We start from the raw sequence: 18,110 nt of genomic DNA, 5'->3' as shown, positions 1-18,110 counted from the left end.
TATCACAACTAGTTTGATTGGTGGCGGAATCACACAATCAAACTTGATTCAGTAATAAGCACAAGAAATTAGATGAAACAGAATGATTATAACCAAAGCTTAACTTGCATACAATTGAATTGTCAGATACAAGTTACAACAGAAACACTTAGAGTCAACAACCTAAACGAGAATAACTAAACATGTATTTATAAGGGAGTTTAAGCCCATAACTGTAACGCCTCGCGCTTTGCAACTTTCTTTATTTAGCAAGCTCATTGTATCTTCCACTTACGGAAACTTGTGATCCCTTGTATTCGTACTTCATTTCATACCTTGTAATACGAGACTTGAATCATAATGGAAAACCTTATCTTTTACATATTTGTGTCATACATTATTCATAAATACTTAATGATTGTCCATGGTACATACATACGTAATGCATCTTTACATACAAATTCACACGTACACGTACTTGCTATACATACAAAATGCATTTTTACATTCCTTTATTCGTAAACGGCACTTATACATTGCAATTATGCGTTTAAAATGCCTCAAATCAGCAAAATTAACAAAATTCAGCAACTTGGGCCTGGCAGGTTCGCATGGATGGACCAAGCCCATCCGCTATTATGGGTCGATCCGTCCCAAGCCCGATCCGCACAAGCCCATCCGTAAATAAAAATCCCGTTCGCCTTGAACCTTAATTTTCAGTTATAAATACAAGGCTTCTCCTTCACTTCCAATCTTCCACACTCACACTTCTCTCTCAATCTAACACGAATCAGTAGCATTGGAAGCTCATATCAGGCACTCTAGGTGAGTGTTAACTCTCTATTCTTCATCCATTTTCTACTATCTTTCTTTTTATTTTCTCAAGATTTAACAAGATTCTTCATCCTCTATCACTTGGTTTTTCAGATTCGCATAGGCAATCCGACATAAACTCTCAAACTATTGAGGACCAAGCTGGAATGAAGCTAAATCTATCAAAAACCCTTTTTACAAAACTTTCAGATTTAAACTTAACTGAAACCGAGTTCCACCGAGCTCACAAGTTGAGAAAATAACTGTGGGTTCGGGATAGGGCTGATTTCAGTCAAATAGAGGGTCAGTTCAAGCAAAACCAAACTGATTTACCTCAAGAACAACTCCATTCGCACGAACCGGTAATCAATCCGTACAAATGGACACCACCATTTCGTACGAACCTGGCCTTTCCCCGTCCATGCGAATGAACTGTGCATCAGTTCCGACGATTTTCAAATGTCAACTGACTTCCAGATTGCTATACTTAATATGGTTAATTTTGGGATGTAAATAGCAGTATTTGTATTCTGTATTCCTTCTGTAAACATGACCAACCGATCAGTTTGACTGATTTGTGCTTTGGTGTTATATAATGAGGTTAAACAACCTCCATGCATGACTTCTCTGAGACTTCTGTTATTACTAGACTACTAATATACATATACTATAATTAAACATACTGAACAGAATCACAAACGTAACTGGTAAATAGTTAAAAGTTCAAAAATGAGAATCTGACCGACAACAGTCCGCTCGCACGGATGGCTCATCCGCACGGATGTTCCATCCACACGAATGGTGCATCCGTTCTAAGCAGTCCGTTAACGAGTTGTTCGTAATTCTGTTTCTGTATTTTGATTTTGTGTTACTTATCGCTAATAGTCAGAATACACCCCTGTTACCTTACTTATTATTTTCTTAACGTACTAAGTACTTTAATTCTGTAACATAAATCCTCCAACTCCAACTTACACCTTCGTTTGCCTGTAGGGTAACCTCGGCACTCCTGTACTAGTTCCATCGTAACCTCGGCATTCTCGTGCTACATTCGTCAACTCCTACCAAATCTACGCTCACATGATTTTTTTGAAGAATTAAGCAAAACTGTGAGTATACTTGAACCCCCTTTTCCTTTTACCACACGTTGGGGTGTAACATGTTAATCTATTAAACTTACACTCATACTTTTGTAATAAATGCACAAACAATCCTTATACGTGCATGCATACGTTATACTTAATGCTTTAATCTGGGTTTGTACGTTTTGTGTTGAACTTTTCATTAACTTCGTACGAGCCTAACCTTAACATGTATAGCGCTATAGGAGTAACGCACCGCCTGTGAACGTTGGGTTATGTTAAGAGATTTTTGCGTTAAACTTTGGGTTGACTAGTTCGTGCACATGCCAGTTTATTGTTTATCTTGAATAGCTAGCTTGCCATGTGGATTCGTTTAAACCTATTTACTTATGCTATATATGAAAACCTGTATACTCGTCAATGCATTTTTTGTGTTGAAGTATACTTTTAACGTGTTGCAGGATAATGCTGATGATTTAAGGAGCATAGTGTTGAAGCTTTAGGTACACACCTAGAAATCGTAGATTTTAAATTGTTGTATCAATTTTGTATTACACTATGTTGTATCTGTTTTGTTGTATTGGAACTTGTTGTATTTGAATTTCCTGTATTGTAATCGACTCTTGAAATGAAATGAAATCAGTTTATGTTAATTCTATTATCACTTTAGCGTTATGATGTAATGAACAATCTCTCTTCGTCTCACTCCGATGTTTCCGTCATCGGTTGGGGTGTGACAATAACTCCCCCTAAACCTAAGGCCCATATCGCCCCCACCAAGCCCACATTACAAGCCTAAACAACCATTAAACATCTAGCCCAAATACTAACTAATTACTAAAGTATAAACCTTCAAGGGCCCAACAGTGACATTGTACACTGGTTGTCTGGATTATATTTGGAACTAGACATGTTTGTTTAACATTTAAATAACCTGTTTGTTTTGGTAAAAAAATCTGATTAAGGATAATGTAACCAAATCTGAAATGTGAGGTAGAGTGCTTTTATGATTAACAATGATAGATATGAATATAAGGTTGTAAATGCAATTGAACACATTGATTTATACGAGGAAAAACCCTTGATCACTAGTAGATCGCTGACATAAAAATCTCGGGTGGTGAAAACTATTAACCACCAACTATATTGAACAATGAAAACAAGTACAACTTCGGATGTTTATCAAGTGTGTTACAACTGATTGCTAAGAGTGTTTGTGAGCTTCTGGTTCGTAATGTGTGTATGCGAAAATGTGTATGTGTCCTATAACACTTGATCAACCCTTTTGAATAACAAGAACAACTAAGTCCGAAAATCTTGCATGGCCACGTTCACTCCCCATGATCATTGTGGAATTAGCACGTGTAGCGTCCATAACGAATTATCCCCGAGATTCCAGCTGAGACTCAGTCCACTTCGTTGATATCCTGCACATGAACATTAGAAAAACATCGAGGAAAATTGTTAGAAACTATAAATAATGATAAGGATCATTGATACTTTGAGTCATGGTTGCAAAAGTCGCTAGGCGCTCCCTAGGCGGATTCGGGAGTACTCGGGAAGTACTCGGCTTAGGCGTAGATTACTCGGGGAGTAATTGGCCTGAGAGACCAGTACTCGTGCCTCGGCAGCCTACCTTGTAGCGAGTACTCGGGGATTACTCGGAGCCTAGACGGGACTTTTACAACCATGCTTTGAGTCCCTGCTCTACCCGCCAAGGATAATCTATCCAGACAAAGCCTCAGAATATGGGATCCACAATAATAAAAACCTAGCCCCTAACATTGTTGAACGTATGTCGTGACACATTTTGAATAAATACATTTTAGTATTTCTCTTTTATTGTTGTATTATGATATAAGATCTGTCGCATTCCCGCTTTTCCGCTTTGGTGTGTGTGTGTGTGTGGGGGGGGGTGAGTTATGAGTTATGACAATACAAACAATTATGGAGATCCATATCATCAATGATCAAACTAATATAATTCATTTGTCATATAACTTAACTGCACAATCTCAAGTTCTTGTTCTTTGTGGTTTAATCAGTCACACCACACTGAAAACAATATTCTTGATAAGAAAACTAGTGGCCATTAAATAACCGTTACTTTCCAAAAACTTTTCCGTAAACCCTATTATACAACTATGATCTAACGTCACCAAAAATGAATAAATACGTCGTTTCAATATGTCTTTCGACAACCCTAATCCTGTTGCCTTTCATTTTAAATTGCACACGATATGGTCCATGTCTACCACGTGAACATCCTTACACCTAAACTCGTTTCGATTTGTCACCAACACAGCTTGTAGCTTTTCATGGTAGGCATCCTAAAGTGAACATGATGATTTCATAGGGTGAGGGGAGGTCTAGACTCTAGATCTTCATGATTGTTACTTCTTTCTTAGGACATGAATCCTCTAAAAGAGGAAACAAATAGTATCTCCTAAATGGGTAGATGCAAATTCACTATACCAACCAAAAGCACCAAACTTGGTGCACATATCTCACACAAAACACTTCCAAAAAGTAAACCAAAGTGTATTCTCTTTGGATTCTTGATGTCAAAACAGGACCCCCTAGGTAGGAAAGTGACCGAGTATATGCCATGTGTCACCCAAGATTCCAAATCATAAAGACTCACCCACAAACCACCCCATTTCCCACCAGTCAGTCTTTTCCACACCCAAAAACCTGCATCAATCGCATTCCACAACCCCTTTTTCACACAGATCCGAAAATCCCTCTATTCTCGCACACCTCACTCTCTCATCATTCCAAATAACCCCATTTCATTTGTCTGATCACAAACTATATAATAATAATAATCTCATAAAAATTGAGTCTTTTTGAGTCTTGACCCATTGACGTTGTGGGAATCTCCCATAATCCCTTCTCATTCGCTTCAATTTTGACAAAAGTTTCCAACTTTCGATCTGTGTATTCGTCTTTATTTCGTTTCCGATTTTCTTTCTATTGTATTTACGGATCTTGAATTGGTTTTGGTCCGTATTTTGGAATTTAGGGTTTTGATTGTTTTGTTTTAAAGATTGATAATGCAATTAGGAACTTTGGGTTTTGAGGTGGTTGTAATTGGTTATGGTTTTTGGGTATTATGAGTATTATGGATCTGATATATTTGATATGTATAGTGGAGGTGTGTCAATGATTTTGATGGTTTTTTGATTGGTTTTGAGGTGAATTAGTGTTAGTAATGGGGTGCATTTGCGCGAAAGGGATTTCGGCGAATGAGTATGTGGAGAAAGAGTCAAAGAGATCGTCGAAACGGTTTCTCGGTGGTTCTTCGAGACGGGACGAGGTTGCAACGGTCGATAATGGCGGTAACGATGCGACTGCTCGCCTTATTTCCGAAGGTAACAGTAACACAGAAACTGCATCGAGTTTAGGACAGACATTGTGGGATGAGGGTGAGAGGAATAAGAATAGGAATAGGAATAGTGTTGTGGTTTATGAGAAACCAGTGGTGCAACCACTCGTGCAAACGGGTCAAAAACCGGTGAAAGTTGAGACTAGTAGGAACGGTGGGGTGCCGGAGATATCTAGAGTGTTTAACGTTGCGAATGGGGTTGATGGCGCACAAGATGCTGCTGGTTGGCCAGCTTGGTTGACTGCGGTTGCGGGGGAAGCGATCAAAGGATGGTTGCCCCGAAGAGCTGACTCGTTCGAGAAGTTAGAAAAGGTATGCGAATCTTGTTTATGATATATATGTTTTTGTTGATTGTTGATGATTATAAATTGCATATAGTTTTAGAATCAAGCAGTTAGATTCTGCTGGAATGTGTGTTTTGATAGTGGTTATGATATTGAATTATCTGAGGTAATCTGCTGCATAGTTGTTAATAGCGAATAGCGAATAGCGGACGATAGCGACAAGCAACCTATAAGCTACGTAGCGATAGCGATGAAATAGCGGACACTATTTTATGTTTAGTGAAACACTAGAAGAAAATTGTAGAAATGTTTATATGTATGTTATATCCAATTACGGTGTTTCTATACGTATATTTAACAGAAAACCTAAAATCTAACTATTGTATACATATATTTTGTCACTATTTATATTAAAACCAAAAAAAAAAAACATAAAAACCTGAAATCCCGCTATTTACTTGCCATGGAGGCGCCAAAATCAGATAGCAATGCATGAGCGCTCGCTATGAGCGCTATTAATAACTATGAATTCTGCTGCGATATTACGTGATGAGAAAGATATTGTCGGATGTACTTTTCGTGTTTAAACTTCTAATAATTTGTTGGCAAATTTCTAATAGTTTCACGGAGTTAATAGATAAAATAAAATGATAAAAGATGACACTTTCGTGAAATCGGAGTAGTAGTCTATTGAATTATCCCGCCAACCCATTTAACGTGTTTTAAACTTGATTACAACCCACCATCCCGTTTGATTCGTTTAGATAAATTGGTTAAACGGTTTGTATTTAGGATACACTATTGTAAGTATGTTCGAGTTAGGATTGATATCTTTGGCACATTTAGATCTTGTACATGAATTTTTAGATATACACTCATGTATGTACTGCTACTATGATATGCATGACCTTTTAAATTTTTAATAATATACGTTACTTTTGGAATTCAATGCAGATTGGGCAGGGGACTTACAGCAGCGTGTACAGAGCTCGTGATCTTGAAACTGGAAATATTGTTGCGTTAAAGAAAGTACGTTTTGCTAAAATGGATCCAGAAAGTGTTCGTTTTATGGCAAGAGAAATCATTGTTCTTCGTCGGTTAGATCATCCAAACGTGATGAAGCTTGAAGGTTTACTAACGTCCCGTGTGTCGGGAAACTTGTATCTTGTATTTGAGTACATGGACCATGATCTTGCTGGGCTTGCCGCATCCCCTATGGTTAAGTTTACTGAACCGCAGGTAAATGTTTTTCTTTTGGCTAGTTATCTTGTTTTGTGAAGATGCGAATTAGTGTTGTGTGTGTATGTATCAATGTATGTATCCATGTATGTATCAATGTATGTACGTATATGTGTATATGTGTATGTGTGCATGTGTGTATGTCATCAGATATTCAGATGTATGCATGTGTCTCGTATGATTTGCGTCGAAAGTATACGTTAGAGCATCTCCGTAGTCACTAAATGTATCGTTGTACACTAATCATTGAAAAATGCCAATGTTAATCTAAATTTGGTGTAATAGTATTCATTGCATTAACTATGCAGTTAATATCGATGATATAGTGGTGATATATCAGTTACTGGCCTCCATGTAAAATATCGGTGTTAGATATCGGTCAGAGTATCGGTACCCATATTATCGGCGATATTGACCGATATCTGTCAGATATAACACCGATTTTCCCAATATTAGTACCTTTCTTCTTAGTTCTACCATTCGTCTTTCTTCTTATTGTTGCTATTAGTATTTTAAGTCTTAACTGTTAATTGTTAGTGTTTTAAGTCTTAATCTTGCTACAATTGTTAAGGGCTGTTTGGCAACTTCTGAAAAGGTAAGTGCTGAACCAGCAAAAAGGTCTGAACCATTAAGTACTGAACCAGTAAGAGGTCTGAACCATCAAGAGCCAATATAATGCTTAACCGTTCAGAGGCAAGTGTCTGACAAATCCAGATAATAGGTTTTAACCATTCAGACACAATATTATGCTTAACCATTCAGAGGCAAATGTTTGAATCATTTAGACATCTGCTCGTAAAACAAACAGTCTGAACCATTAAGTGCTGAACCAACCATTAAGAGCTAAACAAACAACCCTTTAGTGTTTTGCAAGTTGCAAAAGGTTACTTTGTCAATGGTAGGAGAATATACTGAATTGTTAGTGTTAAATTTCCATGTGTATAAATTATGCATGGTATTAAAATTACCGATATCCCACCGATATCTTACCGCGATAACCTATATCTCATTAACTGCATGGCACATTAATGCTAAATCAGTTTTACTTCTAACCCTTTGAACTAGTGGACTTTTACTTGTTATATGACTTAATTTCTATACCTTCTATATATAAAATAAATATTAATTCTTTAAAATAGATTATTATAATCTTTCATTAATACCTTTCTGTTGATGAACATAAGATTGACATATCTTGTTTTATATTCTCGTTATTTTCATTTATGATTGTTAATAAATAAGTTTCTATAACTATTTAGTAATTATACATAATTCTAGGGTAAAATGATTGAAATATATTCTTTTATTATGTTTTTTTTAATGAAGTCGAAATGTTTAGCGCACATATAATATTGAGTAAAATGCATGGATGGTCCATGTGGTTTACCAAAGTTTTGGATTTGATCCCTAGCTTTCCAAAGTACACGGATGGTCCCTGTGGTTTGCACTTTGTAACACATTTAGTCCTCAGCCAACAAATCTAAAGGTTTTAGCATGTCCAAGTTAGGGACTAATTGCGTTACAAAGTGCAAACCACCGGGACCATCCATGTACTTTTGAAAAAAGCTGGGGACTAAATACGTTACAAAGTGCAAACCACATAGACCATCTGTGTACTTTTGGAAGGCTAGGGACCAAATCCAAAATTTTGGTAAACCAGAGGTCCCATCTGTGTAATTTACTTGATGCAAGAATATTAAAAGATTATATTTATACACTAACAAAGAAATTACGTAATTTAAACGCAGATCAAATGTTACATGCATCAGTTACTTTGCGGTTTAGAACATTGTCACAATCGTGGGGTCTTGCATCGTGACATCAAGGGGTCAAATCTCTTGATCGACAGCAACGGGAATCTAAAAATCGGTGACTTTGGGCTGGCCACCATTTTTAACGGCAATCACCGACAACCTTTGACCAGTCGGGTCGTTACGTTGTGGTATCGGCCACCTGAGCTTTTATTAGGTTCGACCGATTACGGAGTAGCCGTTGATTTATGGAGTGCTGGTTGCATTCTGGCGGAACTCTTTGCTGGCAAGCCTATAATGCCCGGAAGAACAGAGGTATTTATGTATCTAAATCAGTTTTTAATGTTTAGTTACATAGATATTGCTTCTGATCATCTGATTTAGGGTCAGATATTAGTTGTATACTAGCTGCAACAAAACTAATTATTTTTGGGTAAAATAAATTATCGAGTGAAATGCCATTTTCGTACCTGAGGTGTAGCCATTTTGCGAATCTCGTCCAAAAGTTTGTTTTTCCGCATCTTGATCCAAAAGGTTTGAAATCTTGCCATTTTCATCCACCCAACTAACTTCGTTTGTTTATTTTGTTAACTTGAAGGGTATTTTAGTATTTTTAACTAAAGTACAAGTTTATAATGCATAAGATACATCATCTGAATTATTATTATTTATTTAGTGTGTAATATATATAAATAAATAAACAAAACAAATATAAAAAACGACGAAAATACCCTCGACTTAACGTTAAAAAAATAGATGGAGTTAACGTGTCAGATGAAAATGGCAAGATTTCAAACCTTTAATATATATAAATAAATAAACAAAACAAATATAAAAAATGACGAAAATACCCTCGACTTAACGTTAAAAAATAGATGGAGTTAACGTGTCAGATGAAAATGGCAAGATTTCAAACCTTTTGGATCCAGATGCGGAAAAACAAACCTTTAGACGAAAGACGCAAAAATGGCCAAGTCTTAGGGACAAATGACATTTTACTTTAAATTATCTAATTAATTTTTTTTCTTCTTCTTGTTAGGGGTGTGAATTTGTGTAATGACGACGCAGATTTAACACGGAATTTGTGTGTTTGGGTTTAGTCTAAACGGGTTCGGATTAGTTTTAGGTCGAACCCACAAACACGTTTAGATAAATGTGTTTGTGTCGAACTCGCGTGTTCATTGCCTGACTCGTGTAATCTGTTTATTTTCATAATTATTTTAAAAACTATTGTTCCATGTCAATAGCTTAAACTGACTGGTTTTTTATATGCCAAAGTTTAAACAATAAAAGAGAAATAGGCAGCGAGTTATATAGTTTACTTTTTTTACATATATTTGTATATTTTATCGTAAACATGTAGTTTTGGAGCATTAGTATGCAAAAAATAAAAATAATATAAAGTATTCTGGTTAAACGGGCTGTGTGTGTGTCAGCTGTGTGTGCCATGTTCGAGTCCATGTGTGTGACACGATTTTTGGGTTTGGTGTCGTGTTGGGGTCCGTGTCGGTTTCTACTTGCCAGCTCGCAGACATGACCCATTTAACACATCTGCTTATTTCACAAAAAACGTCATTTTTGTTCAATTTACATATCAATTTCTTAATTTATCAGACTTATTTTAATTCACAGGTGGAACAACTACATAAAATTTTTAAACTTTGCGGTTCACCATCTGAAGAGTATTGGAGAAAATCAAGGTTGCCACACGCTACAATTTTCAAACCGCAACAGCCTTACAAACGCTGCGTGTCCGACACATTTAAGGATTTCCCACCATCGGCTTTGGCGCTTCTGGATTCTCTTCTTGCAGTCGAACCTAACAATCGGGGATCTTCATCGTCTGCACTGCAAAGTGAGGTACACTTATTTCTATCATTTGGTGATCTATACAATCTCATGTTTGTGGGGGCCACCTACTTGATATTATGACTTTGAATTTGAAACACAGTTCTTCACAACAAAGCCGTTTCCTTGCCATCCTTCAACGTTGCCCAAGTACCCACCAAGTAAGGAGTATGATGCCAAATTGCGGGATGATGAATTAAGACGGTAATATTTCTTTTTTTGTTTTGGGTTTCTAAAGTATGCGCGCGTCAGGGCGTGTTTAGGCCTGTAAACGAACTGAACGTTCATGAACTGTTCGTGAACTAGTTCGGTGGGAAGTCGTTTATGTTTGTTTATTGTATAAACGAATGAACATGAACACAATGTTTTAACGAACGAACATGAAAACACGTTTTGTTCGTTCATTTACATATGTTTATGTTCGTTCGTTTTTATTGGTTTCAGTTTAAATACATAAGTAGTTATATTGATATAAATATTTAACATAAAAGGAACTTTCTAACTACTTATATAAATATAACTAATTGGTAATGGGGCTTTTTAGTAATAAAAATGGGTTCATTTATGTTTGTTTAGTTATGTTCATTTGTGTTGTTTATTGTTTGTTAAATTAGGTTCGTTTAAGTTTTTTTGTTTATGTTCGTGAACTGTTCGTTTAGGTTTTAAACAAACGAACATAAACGAAGACGAACACGAACATGCCCATTTATTTAATAATCGAACAATAACAAAAAAATGTTCGATTATATGTTTGTGTTCGTGTTTGGTTAAAGTTAAATGAATGAACACGAACATGTCTCTTCGTGTTTGTTCGGTTCATTTACACGCCTAGGCATATTGTAAATTTGTGATCGACATTATCTTCATGCTTCTGTAAAGTTTATCACCATCTCTTAGTTTTAAATGGTTTCTTTTGGCATAGTGGATCTGTTGATATTGTCTAGTGTTTTATTCGTTTTTATTTCTATAACGGTGTTAGGAATAAGTCGGGGGCTGGGAAAGCGCGTGGAGTGGAACCATCAAGAAAGGGTACGCGAGAATCCAGAGCTCAGCCGGAACCTGATGCTAATGCAGAATTGCATGCGTCCATAAAGGTAATAAAGTCTTTTATTAAAGTTGATCCAATAATATAAACTAGGGGTGTAAACGAGGTCACATGCTCGTGAGCTACTTGAGATTGGCTTGCTAAAAGCTCAAATCCAGTCGAGCTTAGATGAGCTTGAGCCCCAACTCGAGTCTAAAGTGAATTCCTTTGATAAACGAGCGCGAGCTTCATATACAAGTTCATTAAGGCTCGCAAGCCTAAACGAGTCTGTTATTAATTTAACATCAATAGTTTCCATTTAATACCAAGTAGTTTTAAAAGACTTAGTTTTCTGATTTAAAAGGGGCTAGCGGCGCAGCTTGTTGACCGTTTACCTTCTATTTCGATGTATTAGTTTGCTATTGGGAAATATCATATAAATTGTTCCACTATTGAATATATGAAAAGTAATTGTTTATGTAATTATGTATATAAATAAATAATAATCTGGCCAAGCTTGAAAAATTACTGATGAATCTAGCTCAAGCTTTAGACATAAAGCTTGAAATGAGCTGAGCTTGAGCTCTTGGGGATGGCAAATGAACTTGACCACGACGGGTAAACCTGAAACATTTCTGATGGGTATTCGGGTATCGGATTAGTTTTAAAATTTTCACGCGCATGGGATGGGTATGGTATTAGGTGATACCCGACTGCATAACATGTAACATACATACCACCTGTTTACCCAAACCATACTCGTAGACATTTTATTTTTCTTCTTATTTCACTTTCTTGATAATCCACTAGCTTTGTACTTTTGTAGTCTTTATATTTCTAATTTTCTTAGTTAATAAAATTAGAGTTAAATGCCATTTTAGTCCCTGTGGTTTGGGCCCTTTTGCCAGTTTAGTTCAAAGGTTTGAAACGTTGCGATTTTAGTCCATTTGGTTAACTTCATCCATTTTTTCTGTTAATGAGAAGGGCAATTCGGTCATTTCATATGGTCGAATTGCCCTTCTAGTTAACAAAATTACATAAAAAATGGCCGAATTGCCCTTCTAGTTAACAGAAAAATGGATGGAGTTAACCCAGTGGATTAAAATGGCAACGTTTCAAACCTTTGGACTAAACTGGCAAAATGACCCAAACCAGAGGGACTAAAATGACATTAAACTCATAAAATTTTATAAAATTTAGATAAATAAGAAATGTACATGGTAATCCCAACAGTTAACTTTTAACAAATAACGGTTATGCCAGATTCCCGATAAACGACGGGTATTGGGCCGGGTATGGGACTGAGATTACTGATATTCGTTCCATTACAATCCCTACTCGTCTCGTCTCATTTACGCCTAATCTACTGTGCGAAAATCGAGTAAAATAAACAATTTGGGAACCCAAAGAGACATCCAAGCAGAATCTAACGAAGATTATTTTAATGTGTTTTAGAAGCGGCTAGAACAACAAAACTCTAAAAGTAGTAGTGAGAAATTCAACCACGACGAAGATGGCGGTTCAGGGTTCCCTATTGAGCCGTCCAGAGGATCATTTAACAACGGCGTCTATAACAGTCGGTTTAAACAACCAGAAAAATCAGATGAATCTCAAATCGGGCCGGATTCATCCCACCATTATAAACACCGTGGGGCCCAATTGTCACGGTTCTCGAATTCATTAGCTTGGCATGGTAGTTCAAGGTTGGACCATAGCAAAGGTACCAGCGCACATTGGCCCGAAGATCGTCCAAATGGAAAGTACCATCAATTAAACGATGCTGAATCATCATCACACCTTATGCTAGATGACCCGAATTCTTCTTACAAGAAGCATGAACATGCACCCGTAAAGGTATTATTAATTCTTTTCTATTATCATGCAGTTGAAGTAATTTATTAAGTTTCATACGACTTACGTGTTGCAAAAAGACTGGGTGATTATTGATAAGAAAAGTAAAATTACATATTTACCCTTCGTTTTTGTTTTATTTGAAAGTAGTGGGTGTTCATCGAATAAGGAATTTTTCGAATATTTTCTTTCTGATGGAACTCGTATTCGAATAAAAACTGGTCAATTCGATTCGTATTCGAATTTAAACACCAATTCGTATTCGATTAAAAATTCGATTCGAATACGGATAAATTCTAATAAACTCGTTTTGATTCAAATTCATCTAAAATATGACAATTCTCTATGGGCTTGGTAATGGGCTATTTTAGGACATATATTAAATTTATAGATTAGTTTATACTATACCCAAATTTAAGTTATATGTGTGTAGGGTTAGGGTAAAATAAAAACTTATACGAATTATGAGAACTTAGAGAACTCGGCCTTATGAAAGGTTTTTTCAAATTTTTTTTTACCAGAAATCCTAAAAAAAATTAACTTTCCAAAAAAAGAAAGAAAAAAAAGTTTTTTTTTTTCATTTACGGCAGCCGCAAGGGGACAAAAACACCACTTCGAAATTTTTTTACAGTAGTCTTTTCAAACATTTTAATCTAGGGGTGTGAAAAAAACAGGGGCAAAACTCGCACGGGAAGGCCGAGTTCTCTAGGTTCTCACAACTCGGAAGGGTTTTCCCTTGATCTTGATCCTATGTGTATGTTATATATAAACATGATAAATAAATATCTATAATTTGAATTCGAATTTCGATTCGAATTTTAATTTATAATTTTGTATACGATTCACTGGACTTGAATTCAAATTCTTGATAATAGAATCGGATGGAGTCGAATTTCGAATTTTTTGAATCCGAATCGAATTCTGAACACCCCTATTTGAAAGACATTCTGCTCTCGTTTTTTATTGTTAACATTACAAATAGTCCTATAAATGGGCCAACCGGTTAGTTAGCAGGGTATTCGTGGGTTTTTTCTGACAAAAAAAAACTTAAAATTATAGAAATCACATTATTAGTTTACACAAATTCAAGTGTCAAACTACATACCAAAAGAAAGTGGTTAAGCTCGTGTGTGTCCTGATTACAGGGTTTTGCTCCGAAGAAAAACCGGATCCATTATTCGGGGCCATTAGTCCCGCAAGGCGGAAATATGGATGAAATGCTTAAAGAGCACGAAAGACAAATTCAACATGCTGTTCGTAAAGCGCGTCTTGACAAAACCAAGGCCAAAAAGGGCTATGCTGATAATGGTCAAAGGGAATCGTTACTGCGTTACGCATGAATTCATTAAGTCCATAAACACCATTGTTCATGGGGTTGGCAAACCGTGAAGAAGTTCCAAGTGTTGAAGATCCGAAACCGGGCTTCTAAGTTGCTCAAATGTTTTTGGTTTTTTTTTTTTTTTTAATATGGATTCAGGGGGTTTTTCTCTTGTACAGGTTTAGGCTGGTTGAAATAATTTAAAATTTAAAAGGTCAAAAAATATATTTTAGGGAAATATTTGGTGGTCAGTTCTGCTTTTCTGGTAAGCTCATACATAACACAACAATTCATGTAACCTTTTCTTTTTGTTAGGTGGCGACATGCCCTAATGAGAACAAGTACAGGCAGATTATCTTTTCATCATAAGGGGTAACGGGTCAGAACAAGTTCGGTTCAAAACGAGTTACTGTTGACTTAGGAGAGCTCGGCTTGTTTCAAGCGTTTTTTACTAAAGCATGAGCTTAATACATTTGTAAACGAGTTTGAATCAAACAGTAACTCGTCTTGTTGACTTAGGAGAGCTCTACTTGTTTCAAGCTTTTTTTTTTTTGACTAAAGAATGTGCTTGAGCTCGACTTGTTTAAAGTTTTTTTTTTTTTTTTTTAATTTTTTAAAGCATGAGCTTGGCATGAGAGTAAATTTACAAGCTTAAAAGGCATGAGCTTGGCATGTAAATTTTTAATCTCTAGAACGATTTAGAGCTTACTTGTTTATTATTTGTTGATTAATTATGACTAGTATTAAGCCCCTCCTGTGGTGCGGTGGGGGTGTAAAACCGTACCAAATAACACCAATGCCACACCACCGTCAACGACCACCAACATTGGAGTTGTGGCGTGTTACTGTGAAGAAATTACATAAAACATAGAAAATAATAACTAAGTTGATCTAGGACCCGCACGCTACGACAGACCTGTCAAACAGGGAAAAAAATAGACGACGTAAAAACGTTGAACCACACGCACGTTGCGCCATGTTAACTCGTAAAATTTAGAACGAAATGTATTTTTTTTTTGCGAAATACGAAAAGTATAAGAGACTGAAGTTGAAAGTAAAAGAGTTGTGAGATTAAATTGTAAAAGATGAAAAGTTTTGGATTAAAATTAAAAATCAAATAATTTTTAGTTAAAAGTAATTTATCAAATACTTTAGATTAAAAGCAATTTTTTTTTTTTCAAAACCCCCCAATCGGATACAACACCTCTATACAACAAAAAGTTGCTAAATTTTATAATATTTAAATTTGTTAATGAATTATCTTAATTAAATAAACATAATTAATTTTTACGTATCTAATCATAATTCATAATACTTATTTGTAATTACATACTAGTTATATTAAATATAGTTATATCAAAGCGTGTGTGAAAATGTGTTTATAGGGTTCTAGTCTCGTGGTGGACAAATATGTAAATTTACAAGTAGATTTATAAGCGGTATAAATTATCAATTTTATAAAAAGCTATATATTAGTATAAAGTATGCTCTCGAGTTAACCTTTTACCAAGCTGATCTCACTTAGTTAACAAGTGATTTGTCTCGTTTACACCCCTATTTGCAAATCGACTTGTCTCGTAACCATTTTAGCAAAGTTTTAAACTTTTGTTTAAACCGTTAGATATTTATAAACCATAATCGACTAATGTTTAAGGTAACCAGTCCAAATTATCACCTTAGTGCAATCTTTTCTATCTACTTCATAACAATCCTATCAAATTCGTTGAAAACGACCTGAAAACGCTAGCTAATCTACCTATATCAAGCTTCCAATCATGTGACCGATCTTGCGTTACCTTTACTTGTTAACCATCCTATCAGATTAGTTGAAAATGGCAGGTGGCACTTTCCTAGTCCCCTTCACACAAAATAATTTACATGTTTTTTTACCAACTTTACAAGTCATACACCAAACATAACAACAACCCTTTTGCTTCATTCTTAGGTTTCATGTGTCCTACATCATACAATTTATTATATGATCACTTCAACTATAAGTATCACAATACCCATATCCAAGATTTGTATATAAACATTCACACTTGCATACAACTCCATATCTTCATCGAAAACCGGTTTTATTCGCCAAAAATGAGGTCAAGAACACAATATCCGGTGAACACGAAGCACATTGTCATCGCGATCATCGTTGTGTTTGTTCTCCTCTTTGTATTCCGATCAACATCTTCGTCTTCCAACGACCACGTTTCATCCACGATACCTCAAACGATCATCCCAAAAGCAGTTTCGGATTCATTTAGAAACATTCAAAAGGCGACCGGATGCTCACCAACATGCACTAAAATCCCACCTGCATTAGCGCAAGCGTTAATCCACTACTCGACCTCTACCATCACGCCACAACAAACTATCAAAGAGATATCCGTGACTAAAAAGATTTTAGACAAGAAATCACCTTGCAACTTTCTAGTTTTCGGCCTTGGGCACGATAGTCTAATGTGGAGCTCACTAAACTATGGTGGGCGCACGGTGTTTCTAGAAGAAGACGAGGCGTGGATCGAGCAAATCAAGAAACGGTTCCCCATGTTAGAGTCATATCATGTGACCTATGATAGTAAGGTGCACCAAGCCGATAGCCTTATGGAAGCCGGGAAAGGGTCAGAGTGTACCGCGGTTGGTGAACCTAGGCACTCAGTATGTCAGTTGGCGCTTAAAGGGTTGCCTAGTGATGTTTACGAGACGACATGGGATTTGATCATGGTGGATGCACCCACGGGGTATTATGATGAGGCGCCGGGGAGGATGAGCGCGATTTATACGGCTGGGATGATGGCGCGGAACCGAGAAGATGGAGAGACTGATGTGTTTGTGCATGATGTAAATAGGGTGGTTGAAGATAAGTTTTCTAATGCATTTTTGTGTGAAGGATATATGAGGAAACAAGAGGGAAGGTTAAGGCACTTCAGGATTCCTAGCCATAGAGATGATCCTAGCAAGCCTTTTTGTCCTTCTGAATAGTTCCACATTTCACCCTCATTTTGATTCTAAATTCTTCATATTGGTTCTTGTTCTTATAATAATCATCATCTTGATTTCTATTTTATTAAATAAATTGTATTAGATTAGATTTTTAAGTAATACTATGATGAAATTTTGTTCTAAACCGCTCTTATGATGAAAAAAAAAAAACATTTATTTTCCAAGTTTTGAATATAAAGCTGGGCCAACTCAAAATATATTAGGCCCGAAGCGGATAACAAGATTGTGCCCTTTTCGTAAAAGAATGCTTTAGATCCTAGGATTCATATATCATCTCTATCTATGCATAATTATAGATCATAAATCTCAATCTCAACAATCTCAAATTAGAAACAATTTCATTTATGTAGAACAATAATTTCAGATAGTTTGAAAATCTCAATCAATAATCCAAAACTTTGGAGAAAAATATGAGGTTTTAAGAAAGCGACATTAGTTAAGGAAAGAAATGATTTAGAAGAGGAGCAACTAGGCAATTCCTTAAAAACTAAGCATCAAGTATGGTATGATATACTTGCATCTTCTAGCCTTTT

The 18,110-nt window shown here is 36.0% G+C and overlaps 2 protein-coding genes across 3 annotated transcripts; both read left to right on the top strand.

Annotated features, from left to right (window-relative positions):
* The first annotated feature begins 4,440 nt into the window (after positions 1-4,440).
* Positions 4,441-14,940, top strand: LOC110929054 (probable serine/threonine-protein kinase At1g54610). 2 transcript variants are annotated; one of them, XM_022172153.2, is made up of 8 exons: positions 4,441-5,574; positions 6,501-6,785; positions 8,534-8,851; positions 10,169-10,396; positions 10,488-10,588; positions 11,364-11,478; positions 12,867-13,262; positions 14,405-14,940. In XM_022172153.2, exons 1-8 carry the CDS (start codon positions 5,089-5,091, stop codon positions 14,597-14,599), a joined length of 2,124 nt encoding a protein of 707 aa, XP_022027845.1. In that variant the 5' UTR covers positions 4,441-5,088; the 3' UTR covers positions 14,600-14,940. The 2 variants fall into 2 exon arrangements, with proteins under 2 accessions (XP_022027845.1, XP_022027844.1); XM_022172152.2 differs by having other exon boundaries at positions 4,445-5,574; positions 12,864-13,262.
* Positions 14,941-16,616: 1,676 nt separating this feature from the next.
* LOC110929053 (glucuronoxylan 4-O-methyltransferase 1) lies at positions 16,617-17,701 on the top strand. The gene has a single exon (XM_022172151.2). It carries the CDS (start codon positions 16,669-16,671, stop codon positions 17,554-17,556), a length of 888 nt encoding a protein of 295 aa, XP_022027843.1. The 5' UTR covers positions 16,617-16,668; the 3' UTR covers positions 17,557-17,701.
* The last annotated feature ends 409 nt before the right edge of the window (positions 17,702-18,110 follow it).

The sequence above is a fragment of the Helianthus annuus genome, chromosome 3 (assembly GCF_002127325.2).
Source record: "Helianthus annuus cultivar XRQ/B chromosome 3, HanXRQr2.0-SUNRISE, whole genome shotgun sequence".
NCBI lineage: Eukaryota > Viridiplantae > Streptophyta > Magnoliopsida > Asterales > Asteraceae > Helianthus > Helianthus annuus.
Note: the sequence above shows the minus strand (reverse complement) of the source record. Positions and strands in the feature narration are given on the sequence as shown.